The 23432-nt window shown below is 47.2% G+C and overlaps 1 protein-coding gene across 1 annotated transcript in view; it reads right to left on the bottom strand.

The window, feature by feature from the left end:
• Positions 1 to 23231, bottom strand: part of RPGR (retinitis pigmentosa GTPase regulator) — a 150549-nt gene extending 127318 nt beyond the window's left edge. The window contains exon 1 of the mRNA XM_040338120.1: positions 23074 to 23231. Within this exon, the coding sequence (XP_040194054.1) occupies positions 23074 to 23107 (34 nt within the window). The 5' untranslated portion in view covers positions 23108 to 23231. The remainder of the gene's footprint in view (positions 1 to 23073) is intronic.
• Positions 23232 to 23432: the final 201 nt, after the last annotated feature.

The following is a 23432-nucleotide window of genomic DNA, read 5'->3' as shown; positions in this document are numbered from 1 at the left end:
AGAGGTGTAAGCAAATAAACAGAGGAAGAACACAACATTATTCAACAATAGGGGTCCAGGTGGCCCGAGGGCCCCCGGGACCCAACAGTTCCTTGAGGACCTCCCGACCAAAGAGTCCAAAAATGTGGGTCGGGGGGGCAGGGGGGTGGTGTGGATAAATTCCACCGTGGGGGTTGGGGAAGAAGGAACTTTCAGGCTATTAGCCATGGGGGGGTCCGTAATCAGAAGGGTAGCCTCTACGGGGTCTCGTCCGAGGCTGGCCCGATATGTAGCTCAGGGGTAAGGCTAGGGCAACCGGGGGTAAAACCAAAAAAATGTAAACAATGGGTAAAAACAAAACTTGAAAGCTTCATGTAGTGCTCAGGGCGGCTCTTGTGGCCAGGATGACCATCTCATGTAGGCCTGTGCCTGGGGGAGTTGCGGCCAGGGTCGCGGCCTCTGGGGCGCCTAAGCGGCGGGACTTTCTGCCAGACCACCGGTGGTGGGGGTGGTGTAGCCACAAGGTCCCAATCTGGCAGCTGGGGGACAGGGATGTCCAGTGTGTTGCAGAAGGTGTCCAGGTCCTCTGGGTAGCGTAAGGTGGCAGAAGTTCCCTGGTGGCTGGCGGAGAGGCTAAAGGGAAAGCCCCATCGGTACACTATGTCTTTGTCCTGTAAGGTGCGGAGCAGGGGTTGAAGAAGACGCCGTTTCTGGAGGGTAATCCAGGAAAGGTCCGGGTAGAGCTGTAGTGGATTATTGTTGAAGACTAGGTTACGAATGGGGCGGGCTTTGCGCATTATGGCTTCCTTCAGCGGGTAGGAGTTTACACGGCATATGACGTCCCGCGGTTTGGAGGCAGGGCCCTTTGGCTTGAGGGCTCGATGAGCCCTATCCATCTCGATGGTCTTGTCTGCTGGTTCGCCCAGAATGCCATTGAATAGTTTCTGGAGGGTGAGCTGCAGGTCCTCGGCCCCCTCCGCTTCGGGGAGGCCGCGTATGCGGACATTGTTGCGGCGCCCCCTGTTGTCCAGGTCTTCGATGTGCCGCTGCATGTCTCTGAGCATAAGATGATGATCTGATGCCTGGATTTGTGTGCGGTGCACTGCCATTTTAGTCTCTTGGATCTCCTCCTCTGCCATCTCCACTCTGTCAGCTAAGTGTTTGAGACCCGTATGGAGAACTTGAATTTCAGCGCGGCAGGTCGCCTTGACGTCTTCAATTAACTGTTTAAAGTCGTCTTTCGTGGGAAAGGCCTGCATATAGGACTGCCATGGCGGAGGGGGATAATGAGAGGGTCCCCCGGTGTCATGCGTGGGATGGAGTGGGTTGATGGGGGATGGCTGGTGGCTGGGACCTAAGTCCCCATGTTTTCTGGCCTCGGGGGGGGTTGCTGAGATGCGTCCCATGATGCGGACCAGGCCCGAGCCTGTACCTCCATAGAAGTGGGGGCCCCTCCGTGCCATGGGGCACAAGTGCTTGCCATTGAGGCATATGAGGGGGGAGAGATCCCTCTCCTATCCCCGGCCCCGAGATGGATGGCCGGGTGAATAAGCCCCTGTGCTGCGGGAGAGGTGGATTGCGGCCTAGCACTGGCCGGGGAGCTGCCTTGCTGTGGAGAGCCTATGGAGGCCTGGGAGGTGCTGGTGGCTTGCAGGGCCGGGAAATCCTCCCGATTAAATGTGGGTGAGGAGAGCTGGTCCCCGCTTTGCAGCTCAGGGTCTGGGGCAGAGCGGAGCAGGCGGGGGAAGGCCCCCGTACATTGAGTGTCCTGGGGGCCATAGAAAGCCGCGGCCTGTGCCGCGTGGTCTGCGGCAGGGAGATGCGGATGCGGGGATCCACTCACCGGCTGCTGGGAGCCATCCGGGCTCGACGGCGAATCGGATGTCCTCGATCGGGTCGGGGATGGCTCCGGATGGTGAGGTGAGTGAGGGGGAGACGTCCCTGTGCTGAAGGCGGCAGCGTCCGGCGCCATCTTGTCTCCTCCGCCCGGCGGCATGTCGGATGGCCGAAAATAGTGCTTCAGGGTCGAGGATGAGCCTGGCGGGGGTTGGGATGTTCCCCGAGCCTTAGTGGACCTGGTGGTCCGCGATCCGCCCATGGATGGCAGGAATTACCCCCGTTTTGTTGCCTAATTGCTGCGGGCTGGAGAGGAGCTCTCAGGGGATGCTTCCTTCCAGGCTGGCTTCCGGTCACGCCCCCCCCGCGCAATCCTTTGTTGACGCACCTTTGGCACCAATTACAGCCTCAGGTCTTTTGGAGTATGATGCTACAAGCTTGGCACATCTATTTTTGGCCAGTTTCTCTGATTATTCTTTGCAGAATCTCTCAAGCGCCATCAGGCTGGATGGGTAGCATTGTGCACAGCCATTTTCAGATCTCTCCAGAGATGTTCAATTGGGTTCAAGTCAGGGCTCTGGCTGGGCCACTTCTTTGTTATCTTGGCTGTGTGCTTAGGGTCGTTGTCCTGTTGGAAGATGACCCTTCACCACAGTCTGAGGTCCAGAGCGATCTGGAGCAGGTTTTCATCAAGGATGTCTCTGAACATTGCTGCATTTATTTTTCCCCTCGATCCTGACTAGTCTTCCAGTTCCTGCTGCTGAAAAACCTCCCAACAGCACAATGCTGCCCCCACCATGCTTTAGAGGACAACCGATATAGTTATTTTTAGGGCTGGTACCGATTTTTCTGCTGCTTTTCAGGCCGATAGCAGGTGCCAATATTCTTTAGAATTTAAGTTTTAAAATTTATACTGTCCTTTTAAAAAAATTTTACTTGCATTTATTGCTGTCACAAGGAATGTAAACATCTCTTGACAGTAATAGACAGTGACAGGTACTCTTTATGGAGGGATCTAGGGTCTATAAGAAGATCAGCATTTTGAAATACTTTCTATTTTTTAAAACTGGTGCCTTTAGGATGCAAGCAATCTGGAAGTAATGTCATAACATCGCTTCTGGGTTACTAGATCCGAGACCTGAACAATGTTGATTCTACAGCCAGCCGGCAGACGTACCAGCTGGTCGCTCTGGGCTCCCGGCAGAGCGGCACGGGGGGGGGGGGGGGGGGGGGAAATGGGACGTCCCTTCCCATTGCTTGTAAAAACAGCATCTGTTGTTACTACAAAAAAGCCGACTGTCCGCTTTAAAGAACGGTGTGTCTCTTTCTCGCTGTTTGTAATAACAGCCTAGCGGCTAGCCGAGCCACATCGGTTGTTACTACAAGAAAGCAGACCGTCTGCTTTAAAGAATAGTACCAGGGTGATGCCTGCGGCTGCAGGTATCATCCTGGTACAACCCCTCGAAGCAATAATCGATAAGTTAAAAAAAAAAAAAAAAAAAGTGAATATCGGCAGCACCAATAATCAGTCGACCCCTACCATGCTTCTCTGTAGGGATAGTATTGGCAAGGTGATGAGTGGTGCCGGGTTTCCTCCAGACATAATGTTTGCCATTCAGGCTAAAGCGTTCAATCTTTGTTTCATCAGACTAGAGAAATTTGTTTTCCATGATTCGAAAGTCCTTCAGGTGCCTTTTGGCAAACTCCAGGCGGGCTGTCTTGTACCTTTTACTGAGGAGTGGCTTGCGTCTGGTCACTTCACCATAAAGGCCTGATTGGTGGAGTGCTGCAGAGATGGTTGTTCTTCTGGAAGGCTCTCCTCTCTCCACAGAGAAATGCTGGAGCTCTGCCATCCGATTCTTGGTCACCTTCCTCACTAAGACTTTTCTCCCCCGATTGCTCAGTTTGGCCGGGCAGACAGCTCTAGGAAGAGTCCTAGTGGTTCCAAATGTCTTCCATATACAGGGGATGGAGGACATTGGGACCTTCAATGCTTGGTTTGTTCTCTGACATGCACTGCTAACTGTGGGACCTTGTATAGGCACCTTTCCAAATCATGTCCAATCAACTGAATTTACCACAAGTGGACTCCAATCAAGTTGTAGAAAGATCTCAAGGATGATCAGTGGAAACAGGATGCACCCGAGCTCAGTTTTGAGTGTCATGGCAAAGGCTGTGAATACTTATGTACATGTGATTTTTTCCGTTTATTTGTAATAAATTTGCGAAGATTTCCAACAAACTTCTTTCACGTTGTCATTATGGGCTATTGTTTGAATTTTGAGGAAAATAATTAAATACATTTTGGAATAAGGCTTTAACATAAAATGTGGAAAAACTCAAGCGCTGTGAATACTTTTCAGATGCACTGTATGCTGTACATATCTTGAATTCTTACATTGAGCAAAGTAACAGGTTGGTTTTAGAACCGGGGTCAGCAACCTGTAGATCGCGATCAACTAGTAGATTCCGGCCAGGTGACTAGTAGATTAAGGTCTGAGCTTGCTGACCCGCTATTCCAGGACATCACACTGCAAGGCAGAGGGACTACTTGTAAAGTTGGAGCTGTAGTAGGTAGCAAGAGCCTCATGAGCTGTTTCCTGTCCCATGCAGAGTGATACTAATGGCTCGTACACACGTCCGGACTTTCCGAGAAAAAAAGTCCAACGGACCTTAGATAGAGAACCTGTTCTCTTTCTTTCCGTCGGAATTCTGCACGGTCAAAAGTCTGACCGTGTGTACAAGGCATAACTGTACTCCGCCTCTTATCCAGTCTCCAGAGTGGTGCCAGCAGGAGAAAAGAGGAGATCTTCAGGTCAGTGTAAAGCAATACACTGGGCACTAGTATAGGGCTGCCTTTCTTACCGATGTGCTGCAGTTTACCCACACCACGAATTGCAGTTCAGGGTACCAGCAGCTTTCCTGCAGGTTTGCTGAGATTAGCCATAGACTTCTATTATATCGTATAGGTTTGGTGCACTTTCTGAAAGAGCGCCAAATCTCCTGAATGCAGAATAGCAAGCCATGTCTAAGCGCAGCTAACCCAGCAAAGTCGCAGATGCACTGCGCTGCACCCGCGGTGCAGGTAAACCAAAGCACCTCAGTGTGAAAGCAGCCTTAGGCTCAGCATAGGGTTCATTTGCAGTTTGGGGGTAAAACCCCATAGTTAAGTTAAGACATGTTTTTACCAGCTCCGTTCCCACCACACCCCCTTTTAGCTGCAGTAGCCAGGGGTGTACACATGTTGCAGAAAGTGTTATATGCCCTGTCATGGTTGGTGGATGTAGCACCTGCAAAGCAGGACTCATTCAAGTGAATGAGGCCACTCTACAACCTTGTGCAGTATAGCAAATAAAGGGGTTAAAGCAGGTAGCATTGTGTTGCTTTCTCACCACCTGCTTTAACCCCTTGGACCCCGCAGAAGCATCAATGGCCGCTTGCAGAGTGGTCCCATTTACTTGAATAAGTCTCAAATGGCAAGTGGTAGTACCCACCAAAAGCAACAAGGGGGTTTGTTCCTGTTGCAGCATGTGTACACCTTTGGCTCCTTCCTCAGAAGTTAAAAGGGGGTAGGGGATTGGGGATGGTAAACTTAACCACAGGATTTTACCAACCCCCAACTTTAGATGTGAATGAGCCCTAAGGGTGCCGCTGCGGAATGCAACTAAGGATTTATGAAGCAGGCACTGCTGCTCTTCTGAAAAGTGGTCCACGTGTACTTGGCAGGTGGGGAGGAGGCACTATGTTGCCTCCTCCCCATCCGATTTAAACCCATGTCTGCCCTGCAATGCATGCTATTGAGACACGATAGTGTGGCAATTAGAGGTTTGAATCAGATGTGAGGAGGCGACACCGCGCCCAGTGATCTTTGACTTCTCTCATTGTTCAGGTAGATCTCCACCTCGTTGCCTTAGAAGAACTACAGTCAGGTTTAACGCATCTACTCAGCAGATGCCAGAGATCTCTGAAATTTCTAGGTAAATTTCCAATTTATGAATATCAAAATCTGTACTGGGCTTAGCAAGATCCCCTCCTGTTGTACATGGCAGCACTGCTGATGATTAGGGTGTGAGGGACCACCTGGTACACCATTCGGGTGCCTCTACCAAGATACAGCTTCTTCCACTTTGGAACCAGGAACTATAGCCGAGAATTGCACCCAAGAACTAAACGACACTAGCTTAGATGCAAACTGGAACTCTTTATTGCTCTCGTTTGCAGGCCGTCACTCCGGGACCTGCGTGAACACAGTGACGTCAGCACGTCGCTCCTCCCTACGTGTTTCATGGGCAGCAAACGAGAGCCGGCCGGCTCGGTATTCTCATTGCCTTTTTTATTATTTTTGGGGGAATTGAGAATGCCAATCAGCAGTGTTCAAACTCTAATCAAGAAGTGGAAATCGAAGGGTTCTGTTAAAACCAAATCATGGTCAGGTAGACCAACTAAAATTTCAATCACAACTGCCAGGAAAATTGTTCAGGGTGCAAAGAAAAACCCACAAATAACTTCAGGTGAAATACAGGACTCTCTAAATTGCATGTGGTGTGGCTGTTTTAAAATGCACAATAAGGAGGCACTTGAAGAAAGATGGGCTGCATGGTCGAGTCCCCAGAAAAAAGCCATTACTACACAAATGCCACAAAGCATCCCACTTAAGTATCCTAGCCTCAAATAAAGTGATGAGACCAAAATTAAGCTTTTTGGCCACAACAATAAACGCTACACTTGGAGAGGAGGAGTCAAGAAGGCCTATGATGAAGGGTACACCATTTCTACTGTGAAACACGGAGGTGGATCGCTGATGTTTTGAGGATGTGTGAGCTACAAAGGCACAGGAAATTAGGTCAAAATTGATGGCAAGATGAATGCAGTATGATATCAAAAATACTGGAGGAACATTTGCATTCATCAGCCAGGAAGCGGGACATGGGACATACATGGACAATCCAACATGACAATAAATCAAAACATAAGGCCAAGTCAATCTGTCATTGGCTACAGCAGAATAAAGTGAAGGTTCCCCCTGTCAGTGCCATCCATCCGTCAGTGCTTCCTGTCAGTGCCATCCATCCGTCTGTCAGCGGTCCCTGTCAGTGCCATCCATCCGTCAGCGGTCCCTGTCAGTGCCATCCATCCGTCAGCGGTCCCTGTCAGTGCCATCCATCCGTCAGCGGTCCCTGTCAGTGCCATCCATCTGTCAGTGCCATCCATCTGTCAGCGGTCCCTGTCAGTGCCATCCATCCGTCAGTGCCCATTATTCAAATTGTCACATGACATTAAAAAAAAGTATCGGTATTCGGCGAGTACTTGAAAAAAAAAAGTATCGGTACTTGTACTCGGTCTTAAAAAAGTGGTATCGGGACATCCCTACTCTATGGAGCAACGAATGTCAGCGGTGACATGTCCGCTGACATCCGAACTTCCCCCCTAAATCCAGACAGATGGAAGCCCTACTTTCCATCCGTCTGGCGGATCGGATAAAAACGGACAGGCGGTCCGTTTTTATCCGATTCCCCCCATAGAGGAAAGCGGAGATCCGACAGGTCCATTTCTGCACTAGTGATCCCCGCTGAGCAAGCGGATGTCTAAAAATGGATCCGCCTGTGTGAAAAGCCCCTATGAGAAAGTATTCCACATCTCTATTTTTTCTTCTGTTTTTTTACCAGACAGCATCAGGAACAGCATGGTGAGAGTACACCAGAAAAAAAAATTCTTGCACCTGCATCTTTGCATAACCCTCTGTACTCAGTTAAGCATATATATGTATTCATGCAAATGTTAGCGGAGTGAATTATGAATACTCCAGACACACTGAAGCAGTTCAAAATTTATAGGTTTCTCTAAGATGCAATAAATAAATTGTAATGCGTGCTTCAGGATTGAAAGATTGTCCCATGAAAGACGCCCTACAAAAATAGCTTTCATCATGCCTGAAGAGTTCTGAAACATCGTCAGTCACATTTAGTCAGGGGATTATATCTGCAAAATTAATAACAGACTCCAAGGTTTTAAAAAATGCAGGCAAAAAAAACTCAGCACAGCACCCCGTTCTTTGCTTATTTTGAGGTGTCCTTTACAGGCCCCCTCTTCAAGCACAATGGGCAAGTATGGAGGACACATGTTCTCATTACAGATAACCCTATAAGCACTGGAGACATGCATATATGACACATTCTTATTACAGCAGGGGTTGACAAATTTGCTTGGAATCTAGGAGCCAGCTAAAAAAGTTAGGAGCCAGAAAACGCGCCCCGTCCCGACGAGCTTGCGCGCAGAAGCGAACACATACGTGAGCAGCGCCCGCATATGTAAACGGTGTTAAAACCACACGTGAGGTATCGCCGCGATTGGTAGAGCGAAAGCAATAATTCTAGCCCTAGACCTCCCCTGTAACTCAAAACATGCAACCTGTAGATTTTTTTAAACAACGCCTATGGAGATTTTAAAGGGTAAAAGTTTGTCGCCATTCCACGAGCGGATGCAATTTTGAAGCGTGACATGTTGGGTATCAATTTACTCGGCATAACATTATCTTTCGTAATATTAGAAAAAATGGGGATAACTTTACTGTTGTCTTATTTTTTTATTTAAAAAAGTGTAATTTTTTTCCAAAAAAGTGCGCTTGTAAAACCGCTGCGCAAATACGGCGTGACAGAAAGTATTGCAGCGATCGCCATTTTATTCTCTAGGGTGTTAGGATAAAAAATATATATAATGTTTGGGGGTTCTAATTAGAGGGAAGAAAATGGCAGTGAAAATAGTGAAAAATTACATTAGAATTGCTGTTTAACTTGTAACGCTTAAAGGATCACTAAACAATTTTTTTTTTTTAACTAAATAGCTTCCTTTACCTTACTGCAGTACTGGTTTCATGTCCTTATTGTTCGTTTTTGCTTTGAAGTTGCTGTAATTCTGCTGTGATCTCCACACTTCCTGCTTGTCTGGCTCCTTATAACCATGGTACTGGTAGCTTTTCACGGTGTTCTAAGCTGTCATTACTGTGTGTCTAAAACTCCTCAGAACCAATCATATTCATTTTAAAAACAAAACACTGCCCTGGATTTGTTTGTTTTTGTTCTGTGTGTCTCTTTACTTCACAAAAACATGAAACCAGTTTAAACCCGAAAGTGAAACTAGAGGCACATTATATGATTGAATTTAATCTATTTTTAATCGGAATCAGTTAACTTTTATGTCTCTCTACCCTGTAAACAGTAATTTCAGCAAAAAATTTTTTTTCCTTTAGTGACCCTTTAACTTGTAATACCAACGACCACCACCAGATAGTGCCAGCTTACACATCTGGTGGTAATAACTTGTAATACCAACGGCTCACCACCAGATAGCGCCAGCTCACACAAAAAATTTTTTATATTTATATATACATATATATATATATATATATATATATATATATATATATATATATATATATATATATATATATATAAATAATTTTTTTTTTTTTTGCCCCCCCTTCCAAGCCAAGTCGCCAGGACCCTATTTCCGGTCGCCATGGCGACCGGGATTTGTCGAGCCCAGGTTATCCCATAAGCACAGAGGACACACATTCTTGCTACAGGTGACCCCATAAGTACAGGGGATGGGCATAGAGTATACATGTTCTTGTTGCAGGTTGCCCTACAAGCACAGGGGAAAGGCATAGAGGACACGTTCTTGTTGCAGGTCACCCTACAAGCATAGAGAATACATGTTCTTGTAACAGGTAACCCCAATAAGCACTGCAAGCATAAAGTACCAGTTACACTTACCGGTAGCTGGATTTCTGGGAAGTCTTAGGCCCCGTACACACGACCGAACATGTCTGCTGAAACTGGTCCGCGGACCAGTTTCAGCAGACATGTTCGGTCGTGTGTACGGCCGACCGGACAGGTTTCCAGCGGACATTTGTCCAGCCGACCGCTTTCCAGCGGACAAAAATTTCTTAGCATGCTAAGAAACATGTCCGCTGGAAGCCTGTCCGTCGGACATGTTCGGTCGTCTGTACAGACTCACCGTACATGTCCGCTCGGCCGCCATCCCTCGCATGCGTCGAAGTGATTTGACGCATGCGTGGAAGCATTGACCTTCCAGGGCCGCGCACGTCGCCGCGTAATCGTCGCGCCGACGCCGCGGCCACATCACTGCGTATCGTGTATGCGCGGATTTCTGTCCGATGGTGTGTACAACCATCAGACAGAAATCTCCGGGCGGACATGTCCGCTGAAAACGGTCCGGCGGACCTTTTTTAGCGGACAGTCCATCCGTCTGTACGAGGCCTTACAGGACGGCACCCTGAGAGATGACTGGCTCCACCTGACAGGAAACACAGTCAATCAAGAGGTTAAAAACCCTGCCCCTCCCTGTGCTCCTCAGTTTGTGTCAAAGTATAGAGCCACACCAGTGCACGGGAGTGAAAACATACCACAACAACCCAATACAACCAATATATTTAAAACAAGAGCAGTGGGAAGTAGGCCTGCCGTCCTGTAAGACTTCCCAGAAATCCAGCTACCGGTAAGTGTAACTGGTACTTTCTCAAGTCGTCTTCCAGGACGGCACCCTGAGAGAGAAGCAAGTAGCTTCAGGCCTACCATAGGGCGGGACCACTTCAAGAACCTCTTGGCGAACCTCGGCTCAGCAGTGAACTTTTAACCTCCATATGTTTGATGAAGGTATCTCAGCTGGATCATGCAGCTGATCTGCAGGTCTACTACACCAATGTCCCTGCCTTCTTCGCTTCAGATGCCGGGACTAGTGGGCCATTCCAGATGAAATCATAAAAACATGAAACATGTGTAGGCTAGCAATGTTGCCTGCCTCCCACATCTAACAACCGCGGGCTGTTGAGCCTGTAGATGTTACTTAGAGCCACTAAAAAGATTAATCGGAGACCTGTGTTGTAATACAAGAGACTAGATCGAACAGTAGGAGGGTCTGTCTTACTACACTGTTCATGGAATTAAAACTGCAAAAAAAGAGGGCCCCTGACAGACAACCCTTTTTTGTTCATTTTGTTGCATCAGCAAGACTAAAGGGAAGCCCAATAGATCAACAGAAGCTTGAACCCTGAGTTTTTAAGATATGCCCACTCTGTGGCTCTACTTAGGCCTGAGTGCCTACTCAGGAAATTAAAGTCCATAGCAGGAGTAGAACACTCATACTGGTACATCTAGTTCTGCTAGAAGGGCGAAATTAAGTCCATGCACCAAGCCGTAACCTATTTGGTTGGGAAAACCTCTTTATACTTCATCTTTAGGCCATAGTACTCCTTTAATTAGAACTTCCCAAGTTCCTACTAAACAAGGTGATTCTTTATCGCCTTCCTCCAGAGTGCTTTAACCCTACTGGGCTTTAATCCTAGGAAATGGCTCTGTCATTCCTGAATGTAAGGGGCTGAGGATTTCTGACATGCGACATCTGCGCCCAGAACGCCTGGTCCTTCCATGGAAAAAAAAGGGCCAAAATACAAAGATGGTGATAAATGCATTATTAATATCACCAATAATAAAGGTCATATATAGTGGGCACAGCACAATAGATTTGGACAGAAAGGACACACGCATAGACAATAATGATGTGTATCCGAGTGTGGCTAACTAAATAAACCAACCTATCAAATATGGGAAAAAAAACAAATCTGAACTTCAATGTAGACAGAGAGTATTCACAGTCTGGCCTACAGATGTGCAGCCAATATGTAAAAACATTAAGGCACATGCAGAGCATAACTGCTGTGTGTTTCTGGAGTGCAGCTAGCTAGGTCATAACTGATAAAAAAAAAAACAGAAAGGACGGGACTCTTTACTGTGGTGTTTTACGGATGTACAGCAGAACACGGTAGCCTACAGCACCTGGTATTCCCAGGCGGTCTCCCATCCAGGTACTAACCAGGCCTGAGCCTCCGAGATCAGACGAGATTGGGCGTTTTCTGGGTGATGAGGCCGTAGGCCTAAAAATATAACACAGAAAAACTCAACCTCTTTGTTGCATATTTCTGACGAACCACCAAATACGGTTATAAGACCAATATGAACACAGAAATACACCAACTCCCCTGTTGTGCATCTTCTGCTGTGCCACACAGTAAAATAATATGGAACACAAGACAATCTGTAGTGCAGTCAGATAGACGCGCGAGCGGAGTTCACCAGCGAGCCGCGCCTGTGAAGCAACTATCAGAGGAGCGATCCTCCCAGCAGATGAACAAGCCAGCCCGCCTCCGGAATGGACACCCAGACAGGAAGGCGGGAAAAGAAGGAACAACGGCCCCTGAAGTTCTGGGTACACCACTGTATCCAGGGTCCTTCAGTACTCAAGAGGGAGAAAAAAAAAGGGGATACCCCCCAGGAGGGACAAGATCATCCTACTGGGCCCAGAGGCTACCCAATGCCTGCGGCCCAGCTCCCAGGGGGGGACATCCAGCCACAGGCCTTCGGTCTATAAGAAAAATAACAAACGTTTTGCTGTGGGAAAACACAATCAAAACCTGAGGAGCACAGGGAGGGGCGGGGTTTTTAACCTCTTGATTGATTGCGTTTCCTGTCAGGTGGAGCCAGTCATCTCTCAGGGTGCCGTCCTGGAAGACGACCTGAGAAAGCACACTTTTTCATTGCAGGTCATCCCATTAGCAAAGAGGACACATAGTTTCATTAAAGGTCACTGCACAAGCACAGGGGACATACACAGGACACAAATTTTAATTACGTCACTCTACAAGCACAGGGCATATTACAGATGATCATCTGTGTACGCATCTGTTCGGGTCAGTTTTTTTAAATGGAACAAGGCTAAGTCCAGGTCTGTTGAAATGGACCAAAATGGATGTAAACAACGGACGTTTTTGCATTGGTTGATAGGAGCCAGCACCGGCTAGCGTCCTAAAAACTAGGGACGCATCCCTGCTGTCAGCTGCAGGAATTAGTCATTGGTTGGTTAAGTTGCTGACCCCCACTTGAGGTCTGGTGTGGCTGGGGGGAGACCCGCAGGCCATAAAAAATAAAAAAATTGGTGTGCGGTCTCCCCCCAAAATCCATATCAGATCCTTAGATGGGGAAACAGCCTGGCAGATCAGGAAAGGAGGGAACTAGTGTGCCCCACTCCTCATCTGGCCCATACCAGGCCACATGCCCTCAACATGTGGGGAAACTCCCCCTTCCCAGCAAAGACCCTTATCTCCATGTTAATGAGGACAAGAGCCTCTTCTCACCACCCTAGCTCTGTGGTTGTGGGGGTGCAGGGGGTACTTACGCGAATCTGCAAGCCCCCCAGATCCCCCATGTGAATTAGTAGGGGGTACATACTACTCCTACTCATTCACCAAGGAAAATCAAGTAAAATAAACCCACAACAAAGTTTTTGACAAGTCTTTTATATATATATATAAAAAAAAAAAATTCTGAGTGTACATCCATCTTGTATCACATCCAAAAAATTTAGGTCAACGTCAATCATAATGAAGGACAGCCGCTAAGTGGCACCGGCCGGTAATTGAGGCCGCGGCTTTGGGGCCTTTTGCAGGCCTAAGCTTCCTTCTGTGATCTGGCGCTATCTTGTGGTGGCCGTTGGCATTACAAGTAAAACAGCAATTCTAATGTGTTTTTCACGGCCATCTCCTTCCCTCTAATTAGAGCCCTCAAACATTATATAGATTTTTTTATTCCAACAACCTAGAGAATAAAATGGCGGTGGTTGCAATACTTTCTGTCACACCGTATTTGCGCAGTGGTCTTACAAGCACACTTTTTTGGGGACAAAAAAAACCGGAGTTAGGCTTACCGGTAACTCTGTTTCTAGGAGTCTTCCAGGACAGCCTCTTGAGACCTTGGGCTCCTCCCTCCGGGACAGGAAACACGTACACCCTTTTCTTTAAAGGGCAGTCCTCCAGGTCTCCTCCTCAGTTTGCCCGAGAAATAACAGAAGACTCTGAAAGACACAATCTACACATCGTTAGATCATTACCACACTACCAGTTCCTAGATTGACACCGGGTGGGAAAAACTCCGGCTGTCCTGGAAGACTCCTAGAAACAGAGTTACCGGTAAGCCTAACTCCGGTTTTTCTCTAGTCGTCTTCCAGGACAGCCTCTTGAGATGATAAGCAAGAAACTTACTCTTTTTTAGGGTGGGACCACTGTCTGTAGGACCCTTCGTCCGAAGGCCTGATCTTTATCTGACATAAGGTCCAACCGATAATGCCTTGCAAAGGTTGAATAGGATGTCCAGGCTGCCGCCTTACAGATCTCTTCCGGGGAAGCTCCGGCTCTCTCTGCCCAAGAAACTGCAACTGCCCGGGTAGAGTGTGCTTTGACAATTGGTGGTTCTTTACCCCCTATCTGATAAGCCTCAGTAATTAACATCCTTAGCCATCTTGCTATAGATGATTTAGACGTCCCGTAACCTTTACGGGTACCAGAAAAATTAACAAAAAGGGAATCACTAAGTCTAAACTGCTTAGTGGCCTCTAAATAAAATAAAATATTTCTTTTAACGTCCAGTAGGGACGACAATTCCCCCTCATCACTCTCTGACGAGGAATGCAGAGTTGGTAGGATAATATCCTGAGTTCTGTGGAATGTCGATGCCACTTTTGGCAAATAATTTGGGTCCGTCCTAAGAATGACCCTATCATCTAAAACCTTCAGGAAGGGCTCTCTAATAGAGAGGGCCTGAAGGTCACTAACCCTCCTAGCCGAGGTTATGGCGACTAGGAATGCTGTCTTCAACGTCACATGCTTCAGAGAAGATTCCTCCAGCAGCTCAAAAGGTTTGTTGGTAAGAGCTTTTAGTACCAGCGAGAGATCCCATGTAGGACATGCTTTAACCCTAACGGGCTTGGATCTTGCCAGGCTTTTGAAAAAGTTCCTAACAAAGCGATCTTGCTGAAGGGGAGTCTCCAGAAAAATGCTTAAGGCCGCAGCCTGTACCTTGAGGGTGCTTATGGATAAGCCCAGTTCTACCCCAGCTTGCAGAAAATCCAGCACTGCTGGAATATTAGTTTGGAAAGACCCTTGCTCCAACCTCCAGGAATTGAACTTTTTCCAGATCTTGGAGTAGATAGCCCTTGTCACTGGCTTGCGACATTCCAGCAGGGTTTTCACTACCCTATCTGAAAAACCACGGGCTTTTAAGAGTTGTTCCTCAGAAACCAAACAGTTAATTTCATGCTCTTTATCCGAGGGTGAAGAACCGGACCTATGGACAGTAGGTCCTCTCTCTCCGGAAGTGACCAAGGTGGATATAGAGCCAGTTTCTTTAGGCTGGTGAACCAAGGCCGCTTCGGCCAAAACGGCGTGACCAGAATTAGGTCCGTGCATTCCCTGATAAACTTCTGAATTACCCTGGGAATTAATCTCACTGGGGGAAAGGCATATGCTAGGTTGAAATGCCAGGGATGGGCGAAGGCATCTATACCCTTCGACCTGTCCTGATGGTGGATAGAGAAGAACACTGGAACTTTCTTGTTCCCTTCTGCAGCGAATAGGTCCACTTCTGGTAATCCCCAGAGAGATACTATTTGCTCGAACACAACCTGGTTCAGACACCACTCGTCCTGATTTATCGACTGTCTGCTGAGAAAGTCGGCCAGGGTGTTTAGAGATCCCTTCAAGTGGACTGCCGAAAGGTATAGAGATCCCTTCAAGTGGACTGCCGAAAGGTATATCAAATTCTTCTCTGCCCAGCTTAGAATTTGTGTCGCCGTGGCCTGAAGGGCTGGACTTCTTGTGCCCCCTTGTTTGTTTAGGTAGGCTACCGTAGACGCATTGTCTGTTCTTACTTGTAGGTGTTGTCCTACTAGGCGACTCCCGAAAGTCTGTATGGCTCTTAGGACGGCCAACAGCTCCCTTTGGTTTGATGACTTTAGGACTTCTGAAGAGGACCATTGCCCCTGGGTCCAAGTCTCCTCTAAGTGGGCTCCCCAACCCTTTCCGCTGGCGTCGGTGGTCAGCACCAGGGCAGTTGGGGGTTGCCATGAGAGCCCTCCCACTAGGTTCTTTTTGGACCGCCACCACCACAGATCTCTTTTGATTCTGTCTGGGATAGGCATTGGAAGGTCCAACCCTTCCTTCCTGCCATTCCAATGTTTGAGCATAAGCCCCTGTAGGGGGCGTAGGTGGAACCGGGCCCAGGGCACCGCTGGGAAACATGCTGACATGAGTCCCAAGACCCTCATCACCTCCCTGATACTGGCTTCTAAATTTGTTTGAAGCTGTGCAATTGCTTGTTCCAATTTGTGGAATTTTTCCAGTGGGAGAAAGGTCTTTCTTTCCACCGAGGAAATTCTGTATCCCAAATACATGACTTCTTGGGAAGGTACCAGTTGTGATTTGTCCTTGTTGACCAACCACCCTAAGGAGTTCAGGAAGGACAGGGCCACCCTTAGGTCGCTCTCTAGTTGGGGACCTGATGGGGCTAAGAATAAGAGGTCGTCCAAGTATGGAATTACTGTGATATTCCGTGTTCTCAGGTGCGCCAAGGCTTCTGCCAGCACTTTGGTGAAGATTCTTGGGGAGGACGACAGTCCAAAGGGGAGAGCCCTGAACTGGAAGTGTTTGATTGTCGTCCCCATCTTCACTGCCAACCTCAGAAATTTCTGACTTTCCGGGCGAATTGGGATATGCAGGTATGCATCCCTCAGATCCACCGTGGCCATAAAGCAATTTGGAAAGATAAGATTGGTCACTGAAAAAATTGACTCCATTCTGAAGCGCTTGTACCTGACAAACTTGTTCAGGGGGCGCAAATTCAATATCAGTCTGTATTTTCCTGAGGGTTTTTTCACCACAAACACGTGTGAATACACTCCTAGACCCTTTTCCGCTAGGGGAACCTCCACCAAGACTCTCTGGTCTAATAAGTCTCCTATGAGGAGGCTCAAGGCTTCCGCTTTCTCCCGATCTTTTGGTAGTTGGGTGATTAGAAGTAATGGAGGGGGAGGGGACAGGAATTCTAGTCTGTAACCGTTTTTTATTATATCCAAAACAAACGGACTGACTGTAGACTTTGTCCATTGCAGGAGGAACTCCCCCAGTCTTCCTCCCACGGGGACCTGAATGTCACTGGGTTTTGGGGGTAGCCTGAGGAGGGTTGAACAAGATACCCCCTCGACCTCGTCCTTTCTGGTTAGCCCAGTGTTTTTTAGGACGGTTATCGTCTTTTTGGTTCTGCTTGAACCCTCGAAAAAACTTTCTATTCCCATCTTTTTTCTTTCTCTCGGGAAAAGCTTTCTTTTTATCCTGCGTCCTTTCCAGAGCCTCTTGGAGGCCTGGACCAAACAAATGGTCCCCCGAAAAAGGCAAGCCGCAGAGTTTTAGTTTTGACGCTGCATCTCCGGTCCACGTCTTTAACCAGACTGACCTTCTGGCCGCATTAACCAGGGCAGCTGATCTAGCTGCCAGCTTCACTGATTCAGAAGAAGCATCAGCTAGAAAGCCTACAGCTTTCATAAGCAACGGGAAAGATTTCAGAATCTGTTGCCTAGAAGTACCCGCTGTAATGTGGGCTTGAAGCTGATTGAGCCAACATTCTAGATTTCTAGCCACGCACGTAGCTGCCAGAGCAGGTTTTAGTGCAATGGTGGAGGCATCCCATGCTCTTTTGAGTAGTATTTCACCCCTTTTGTCCATGGGATCCTTAAGACATCCAAGGTCGTCAAAGGCCAGGTCGGTTCTTTTAGAGACCTTGGCTAGGGGTGCATCAAGCTTGGGGTTTTTGTTCCAGGGCTGTGATGCATTATCCTCAAAAGGGAATCTCCTTTTTAAATTCCCCGCAAAAAAGGGCCTTTTTTCAGGCTGCTCCCACTCCTGCAAGATAGCTTCTATTAGCGACTTGTGGACAGGGAAGACCTTGGTCTTTTGAGCACTGCACCCTTGGTATAACTGGTCGTGCTTTGATAGCTGGACCGGTTCCTCTCGAATCTCTAAGGTTTCGTAGATAGCATTAAGCAATTCTCCTACGTCCTCTAGAGATAACTTGTATCTTGTCCCCCTGGAGGAATCTTCCTCTACCTCTGAGCCCGATGCTGAGTCCATCTGGGAAGAGGCTTGGGACTGTGTGGACCCACCAGCCTCCTCTTCCTCCTGCTCAAACACTCCGGGAGTGGCCACCAAGGATGGTGCACTAGAGGCTTTATAAATTGGGGATGGCATTTGCACCCTATCCATCATCCCCCTAAAGGAGCTGAAGGTGGATGCCAATTCGTCCCTGACAGATGTCAAAACTTTATGACATTCCGCAGTGGAGTCGTCTTTAACTAAACTGGCGATGCACTCAGCACATAGAGGCTTTTTCCAGCTAGAGCCTAACTTCTCCCCACACACAGCGCACTTTCTTTTTGGGGCCTGGACTGCTGTCTTGTCCTGAGCTTTGACCTGCAAGCAAACACATAGCCAAGCATAATCGTCAGAAAACAGCCCCTATGACCACACACCACTGTGAGATAGGTCAGAAAATAAGTGCGGGGGAGTCCCTCCACCAAGTTCCCCACCCAGGGAGGGAGAAGTGATAGTGGTCTGTTTCCAGACCTAATCCCCCAGAGTAAGGCAGAACGGCCTCGCCCCCTTACCTGGGAGATGCCGGAGACGGTGGACCCGGAGTCTGTAGCCCTTGCTTCATCCATCAGTCCCTGTGTTGTAAACAGCGCTGCTGCCGTGAAACACGCCGCTCCGGAGCCTTCGTTCCTCTGCTGCGCCTGTTGACGGACGGGACCACATCCGTCGGCGCCCCTTGATGACTCGTTCCTCTGACGCACTTCCGCCCGAGGAACGAATCCGCCCCGCCCCTCAGCGCCGCTCCGGAAGAGGAAGTAAGTGCCGGGCGGCATGGCTAAGCCAGCGTCACTCACCGCCGCCATGCTGAGTCCCCTGCTGTGGAAATCCACGCTACTGAGGCCAGGTACTGGGGATAGGGGGGAGGATTTTAAGCCCCAAGGGTCCCCGCTCTCCCCGAGCGTAAGGACAGCAGCAGGAACTTGGTGACCTCCTCTTCCGACCAGGAACAGAGGGGTACCAAGGCAGAGAGGGAAGTTCAGCATTTTCTTAGTCCCTTGACGTGCTCCTTCCCTTCTGGCAGGAAACACAAATAACTGAGGAGGAGACCTGGAGGACTGCCCTTTAAAGAAAAGGGTGTACGTGTTTCCTGTCCCGGAGGGAGGAGCCCAAGGTCTCAAGAGGCTGTCCTGGAAGACGACTAGAGAAAATAAGACAACAGTAAAGTTAGCCCAATTTTTTTTTCTATTGTGAAAGATAATGTTACGCCGAGTAAATTGATACCCAACATGTCACGCTTCAAAATTGCGTCCGCTCGTGGAATGGCTAAATAAATGTTTCCCTTTAAAGTCTCCATAGGCGACGTTTACAAAATTCTACAGTTTGCATGTTTTGAGTTACAGAGGAGGTCTAGGGCTAGAATTATTGCTCTCGCTCTAAGGAACACGGCGATACCTCACATGTGTGGTTTGAATACCGTTTACATATGCGGGCGCTACTCAGGTATGTGTTCGCTTCTACACGCGAGCTTGGCAGGACGGGGTGTGTTTTCTGGCTCCTAACTTTTTTAGCTGGCTCCTAGATTCCAAGAAAATTTGTCAAACCCTGGTTTTAGTAAATATTAACTGCTAAATACCTTTTCTCATCAGCAGTTAGATCAGTCCTGTGACTTCTATCAGTGTCTGGTTAAAGCTTGTAGGAGGAGTTTTCATACTGCTCTGGCTATCCTATGAGGATGCAGGACTCCTGACACTCTGTCTGGACAGTGCCGATTGGCCCTGTGTTGATCACATGCACTCTCCCAAGAAAAAAAAAACACTCTCTAGCAATACACACCAAACTGAGCATGTGCAGCCTTTCCCCTACCCTCTGTTCTATCAGGAGATTAATTGGGGACACTGAAAAAAAAAGTGAGGATCCAAGATCAAACAGCTTTTTTACACAATGCAGAGGACTAACCCCTTAGGTTCCACAGTGAGTATAACAAGCATGCTATTCTGCGTATACAGACAGATTTTACGGTTATGGGTTTAGTAACACTAGGCTATGGATGTGCACTCCTGGAATTATAGAAAGAAATTCACTGCTACGTGTCCCTATTCTACAAAAATGGCATGGGGGACCCAGGGATCTGAACAACATGGCCACCACAGACAGCTTTCCGTGTGCCCAGTAGGCAGTGCCATTACAGTACCATGTACCCTATACCCACTTACCAGGCGGGGGGCTTCAAGATTCTGATAAGTCACCCCTGCAAGTTATTTTGGAAAATTAAAAATAATTTTTTTTTTTTCACAAAGTTTTAATTTTAACAAGTTATTTCTCAAACACAGCATGGACATACTTACAATTACACCCCAAATTGATTGGATTTTTTTTATTTATTTTTTACACTCTGAATGCTTATTACAGTAATGATCACTGTATAAGCAATCATTGTGTAATTACATCCATGCATAATGTCATTGTTTAATACTGTGATAGCTGTGATTACCCTGTACAATGTGATCACTGTGACCAATCACAGAAGTAAGCAATGGCATCATAAATGAGAGCCAGTTTACTACTGGATATGTGATCAAAGTGTACCAAGGCACGGCACAGCACAGCGGTCCAGTACACCGATTGGTTATCCGCTGGGTCCAACACAGCTCCAACGCGCTATTGTGCACGAGACACGCTTCTAGGAGGACGTACCTGTATGTCCTTCCAGAATGACACTTGACCAATGTACATATACGGCTGGGTGGGGCAAGCGGTTAAATACCATTAAAAGAAAGTTCTGTCTAAAAATAAATAAATACATATATATACATATATATATATATATATACACACACACACACACACACACACACACACATATATATATATATATATATATATATAATATATATATATATATATATATATATATATATATGGAGTGCAGAATTATTAGGCAAATGAGTATTTTGACCACATCATCCTCTTTATGCATGTTGTCTTACTCCAAGCTGTATAGGCTCGAAAGCCTACTACCAATTAAGCATATTAGGTAATGTACATCTCTGTAATGAGAAGGTGTGTGGTCTAATGACATCAACACCCTATATCAGGTGTGCATAATTATTAGTCAACTTCCTTTCCTTTGGCAAAATGGGTCAAAAGAAGGACTTGACAGGCTCAGAAAAGTCACAAATAGTGAGATATCTTGCAGAGGGATGCAGCAATCTTAAAATTGCAAAGCTTCTGAAGCGTGATCATCGAACAATCAATCACAAGCTGAAACGTCAAGACTGGGCCAAGAAATATCTCAAGACTGATTTTTCTAAGGTTTTATGGACTGATGAAATGAGAGTGAGTCTTGATGGGCCAGATGGATGGGCCATGTGGCTGGATTGGTAAAGGGCAGAGAGCTCCAGTCCGACTCAGACGCCAGCAAGGTGGAGGTGGAGTACTGGTTTGGGCTGGTATCATCAAAGATGAGCTTGTGGGGCCTTTTCGGGTTGAGGATGGAGTCAAGCTCAACTCCCAGTCCTACTGCCAGTTTCTGGAAGACACCTTCTTCAAGCAGTGGTACAGGAAGAAGTCTGCATCCTTCAAGAAAAACATGATTTTCATGCAGGACAATGCTCCATCACACGCGTCCAAGTACTCCACAGCGTGGCTGGCAAGAAAGGGTATAAAAGAAGAAAAACTAATGACATGGCCTCCTTGTTCACCTGATCTGAACCCCATTGAGAACCTGTGGTCCATCATCAAATGTGAGATTTACAAGGAGGGAAAACAGTACACCTCTCTGAACAGTGTCTGTGAGGCTGTGGTTGCTGCTGCACGCAATATTGATGGTGAACAGATCAAAACACTGACAGAATCCATGGATGGCAGGCTTTTGAGTGTCCTTGCAAAGAAAGGTGGCTATATTGGTCACTGATTTGTTTTTGTTTTGTTTTTGAATGTCAGAAATGTATATTTGTGAATGTTGAGATGTTATATTGGTTTCACTGGTAAAAATAAATAATTGAAATGGGTATATATATTTTTTTTGTTAAGTTGCCTAATAATTATGCACAGTAATAGTCACCTGCACACACAGATATCCCTCTAAAATAGCTAAAACTAAAAACAAACTAAAAACTACTTCCAAAAATATTCAGCTTTGATATTAATGAGTTTTTTGGGTTCATTGAGAACATGGTTGTTGTTCAATAATAAAATTAATCCTCAAAAATACAACTTGCCTAATAATTCTGCACTCCCTGTGTGTGTATAATTTTTTTTTGTATACACTCACAATTAATTTGGGTACAGTGCTGGATGACTGAGTAATTGTCACTCTAACTATTACAGCACTAAAAAATAAAACATGGCCTGGAAGCAAAGGGGAATACAGGTCGGCACTCGTGATGAGCTCAGCCATGTTCGGATGAAGGATTCAAATCCATGTGTGTGAGCCCACCTGCAAGGACCAATCATGTGCTGCATGTCGGAAACATTATCCAATTAAAATTTGTATATTTGTTGAAGATTACATTTTATAATTCTCAAGATTCCTACGTGACAGTTATTCCGAAATGATATTTGAGTTCAGCATTTTCTCAGGAAGCAAAACTTTTGTAACCGTTTGTTGTCCGTAAGGATGAGCTCTGGCGTGTTCGCATGCTACACATGCAGATTCCGCCAGGAAGTGTGCACGGCGCTGCGCTAATCACAGCCAGGGAGACATTGTCCCGATGCTCGGCTGCAGAGATCGGGAAATGTCTCCCTGGCTGTGATTAGCGCAGCGCCGTGCACACTTCCTGGCGGGCTCTGCACGTGTAGCATGCGAACACGCCAGAGCTCATCCTTAGTTGTCCGGTGTTTATATTTTTTGCTGCCCTACCCATACAGATGACAGCCTCCTGGTGGGCACACACGCGTGGATTCAGATCCTAGTCTGGACGTGTCTGCGCTCATCCCTGGCTGGTAAATCATATCACTTACTGTAATACATAAGTACTGCAGACAATGGCGGTGAGTGTTGAGTTATCTGTGACTATCCCATTCTCCTGGGTGATAGAACATGTCAGTGACAATAACAAAATACAAAGCCTCCATAGACCATGTCACTGCCTCCCATACAGAGAGGCCATGGATCGCATCAGTGCTTGTCATAATCCACTATCAGGAAGATGTATATCATATCACATCAGACTGATGACTGGCATACAGTACGATGCAGATACAGCCAGCGAGTGTCCCATGAGATGAATGCATGGTGAGATGATGATGATGCTGCTGCCTGAACTTACCAGGCACTAGATTCTCCTCTTCCTCGGCGGCCATGCCCGGGATCCCGGTGCCTGGAGCTCAGCTGCTCCCCCCTCCAGTCCTCTCATTCAGCCATTACCCGTCCACAACCGTTTTCTCCGCCAGGAATCCGAGAGCGGAAGTAAACAAACTGTAAGTCTATAGCAACGGGGGCGGGAGCCGTCATCCTGTCCTGCGGTCCGACACTGCCACTGTGTGGTTGGAGGACAGAACTTCGTTCAACAGACCAAACATTGACATTGCTAGGAATGATTGGCCTCATTGGCAGGGACATTGCTCAAGGGGGGGGAACCTCTTATTTGCAGCAGAAAGTCATGGGTCGTTTTATATTTATATAAAG

The sequence above is a fragment of the Rana temporaria genome, chromosome 2 (assembly GCF_905171775.1).
Source record: "Rana temporaria chromosome 2, aRanTem1.1, whole genome shotgun sequence".
NCBI lineage: Eukaryota > Metazoa > Chordata > Amphibia > Anura > Ranidae > Rana > Rana temporaria.
This window is presented reverse-complemented; position numbering and strand designations above follow the sequence as displayed.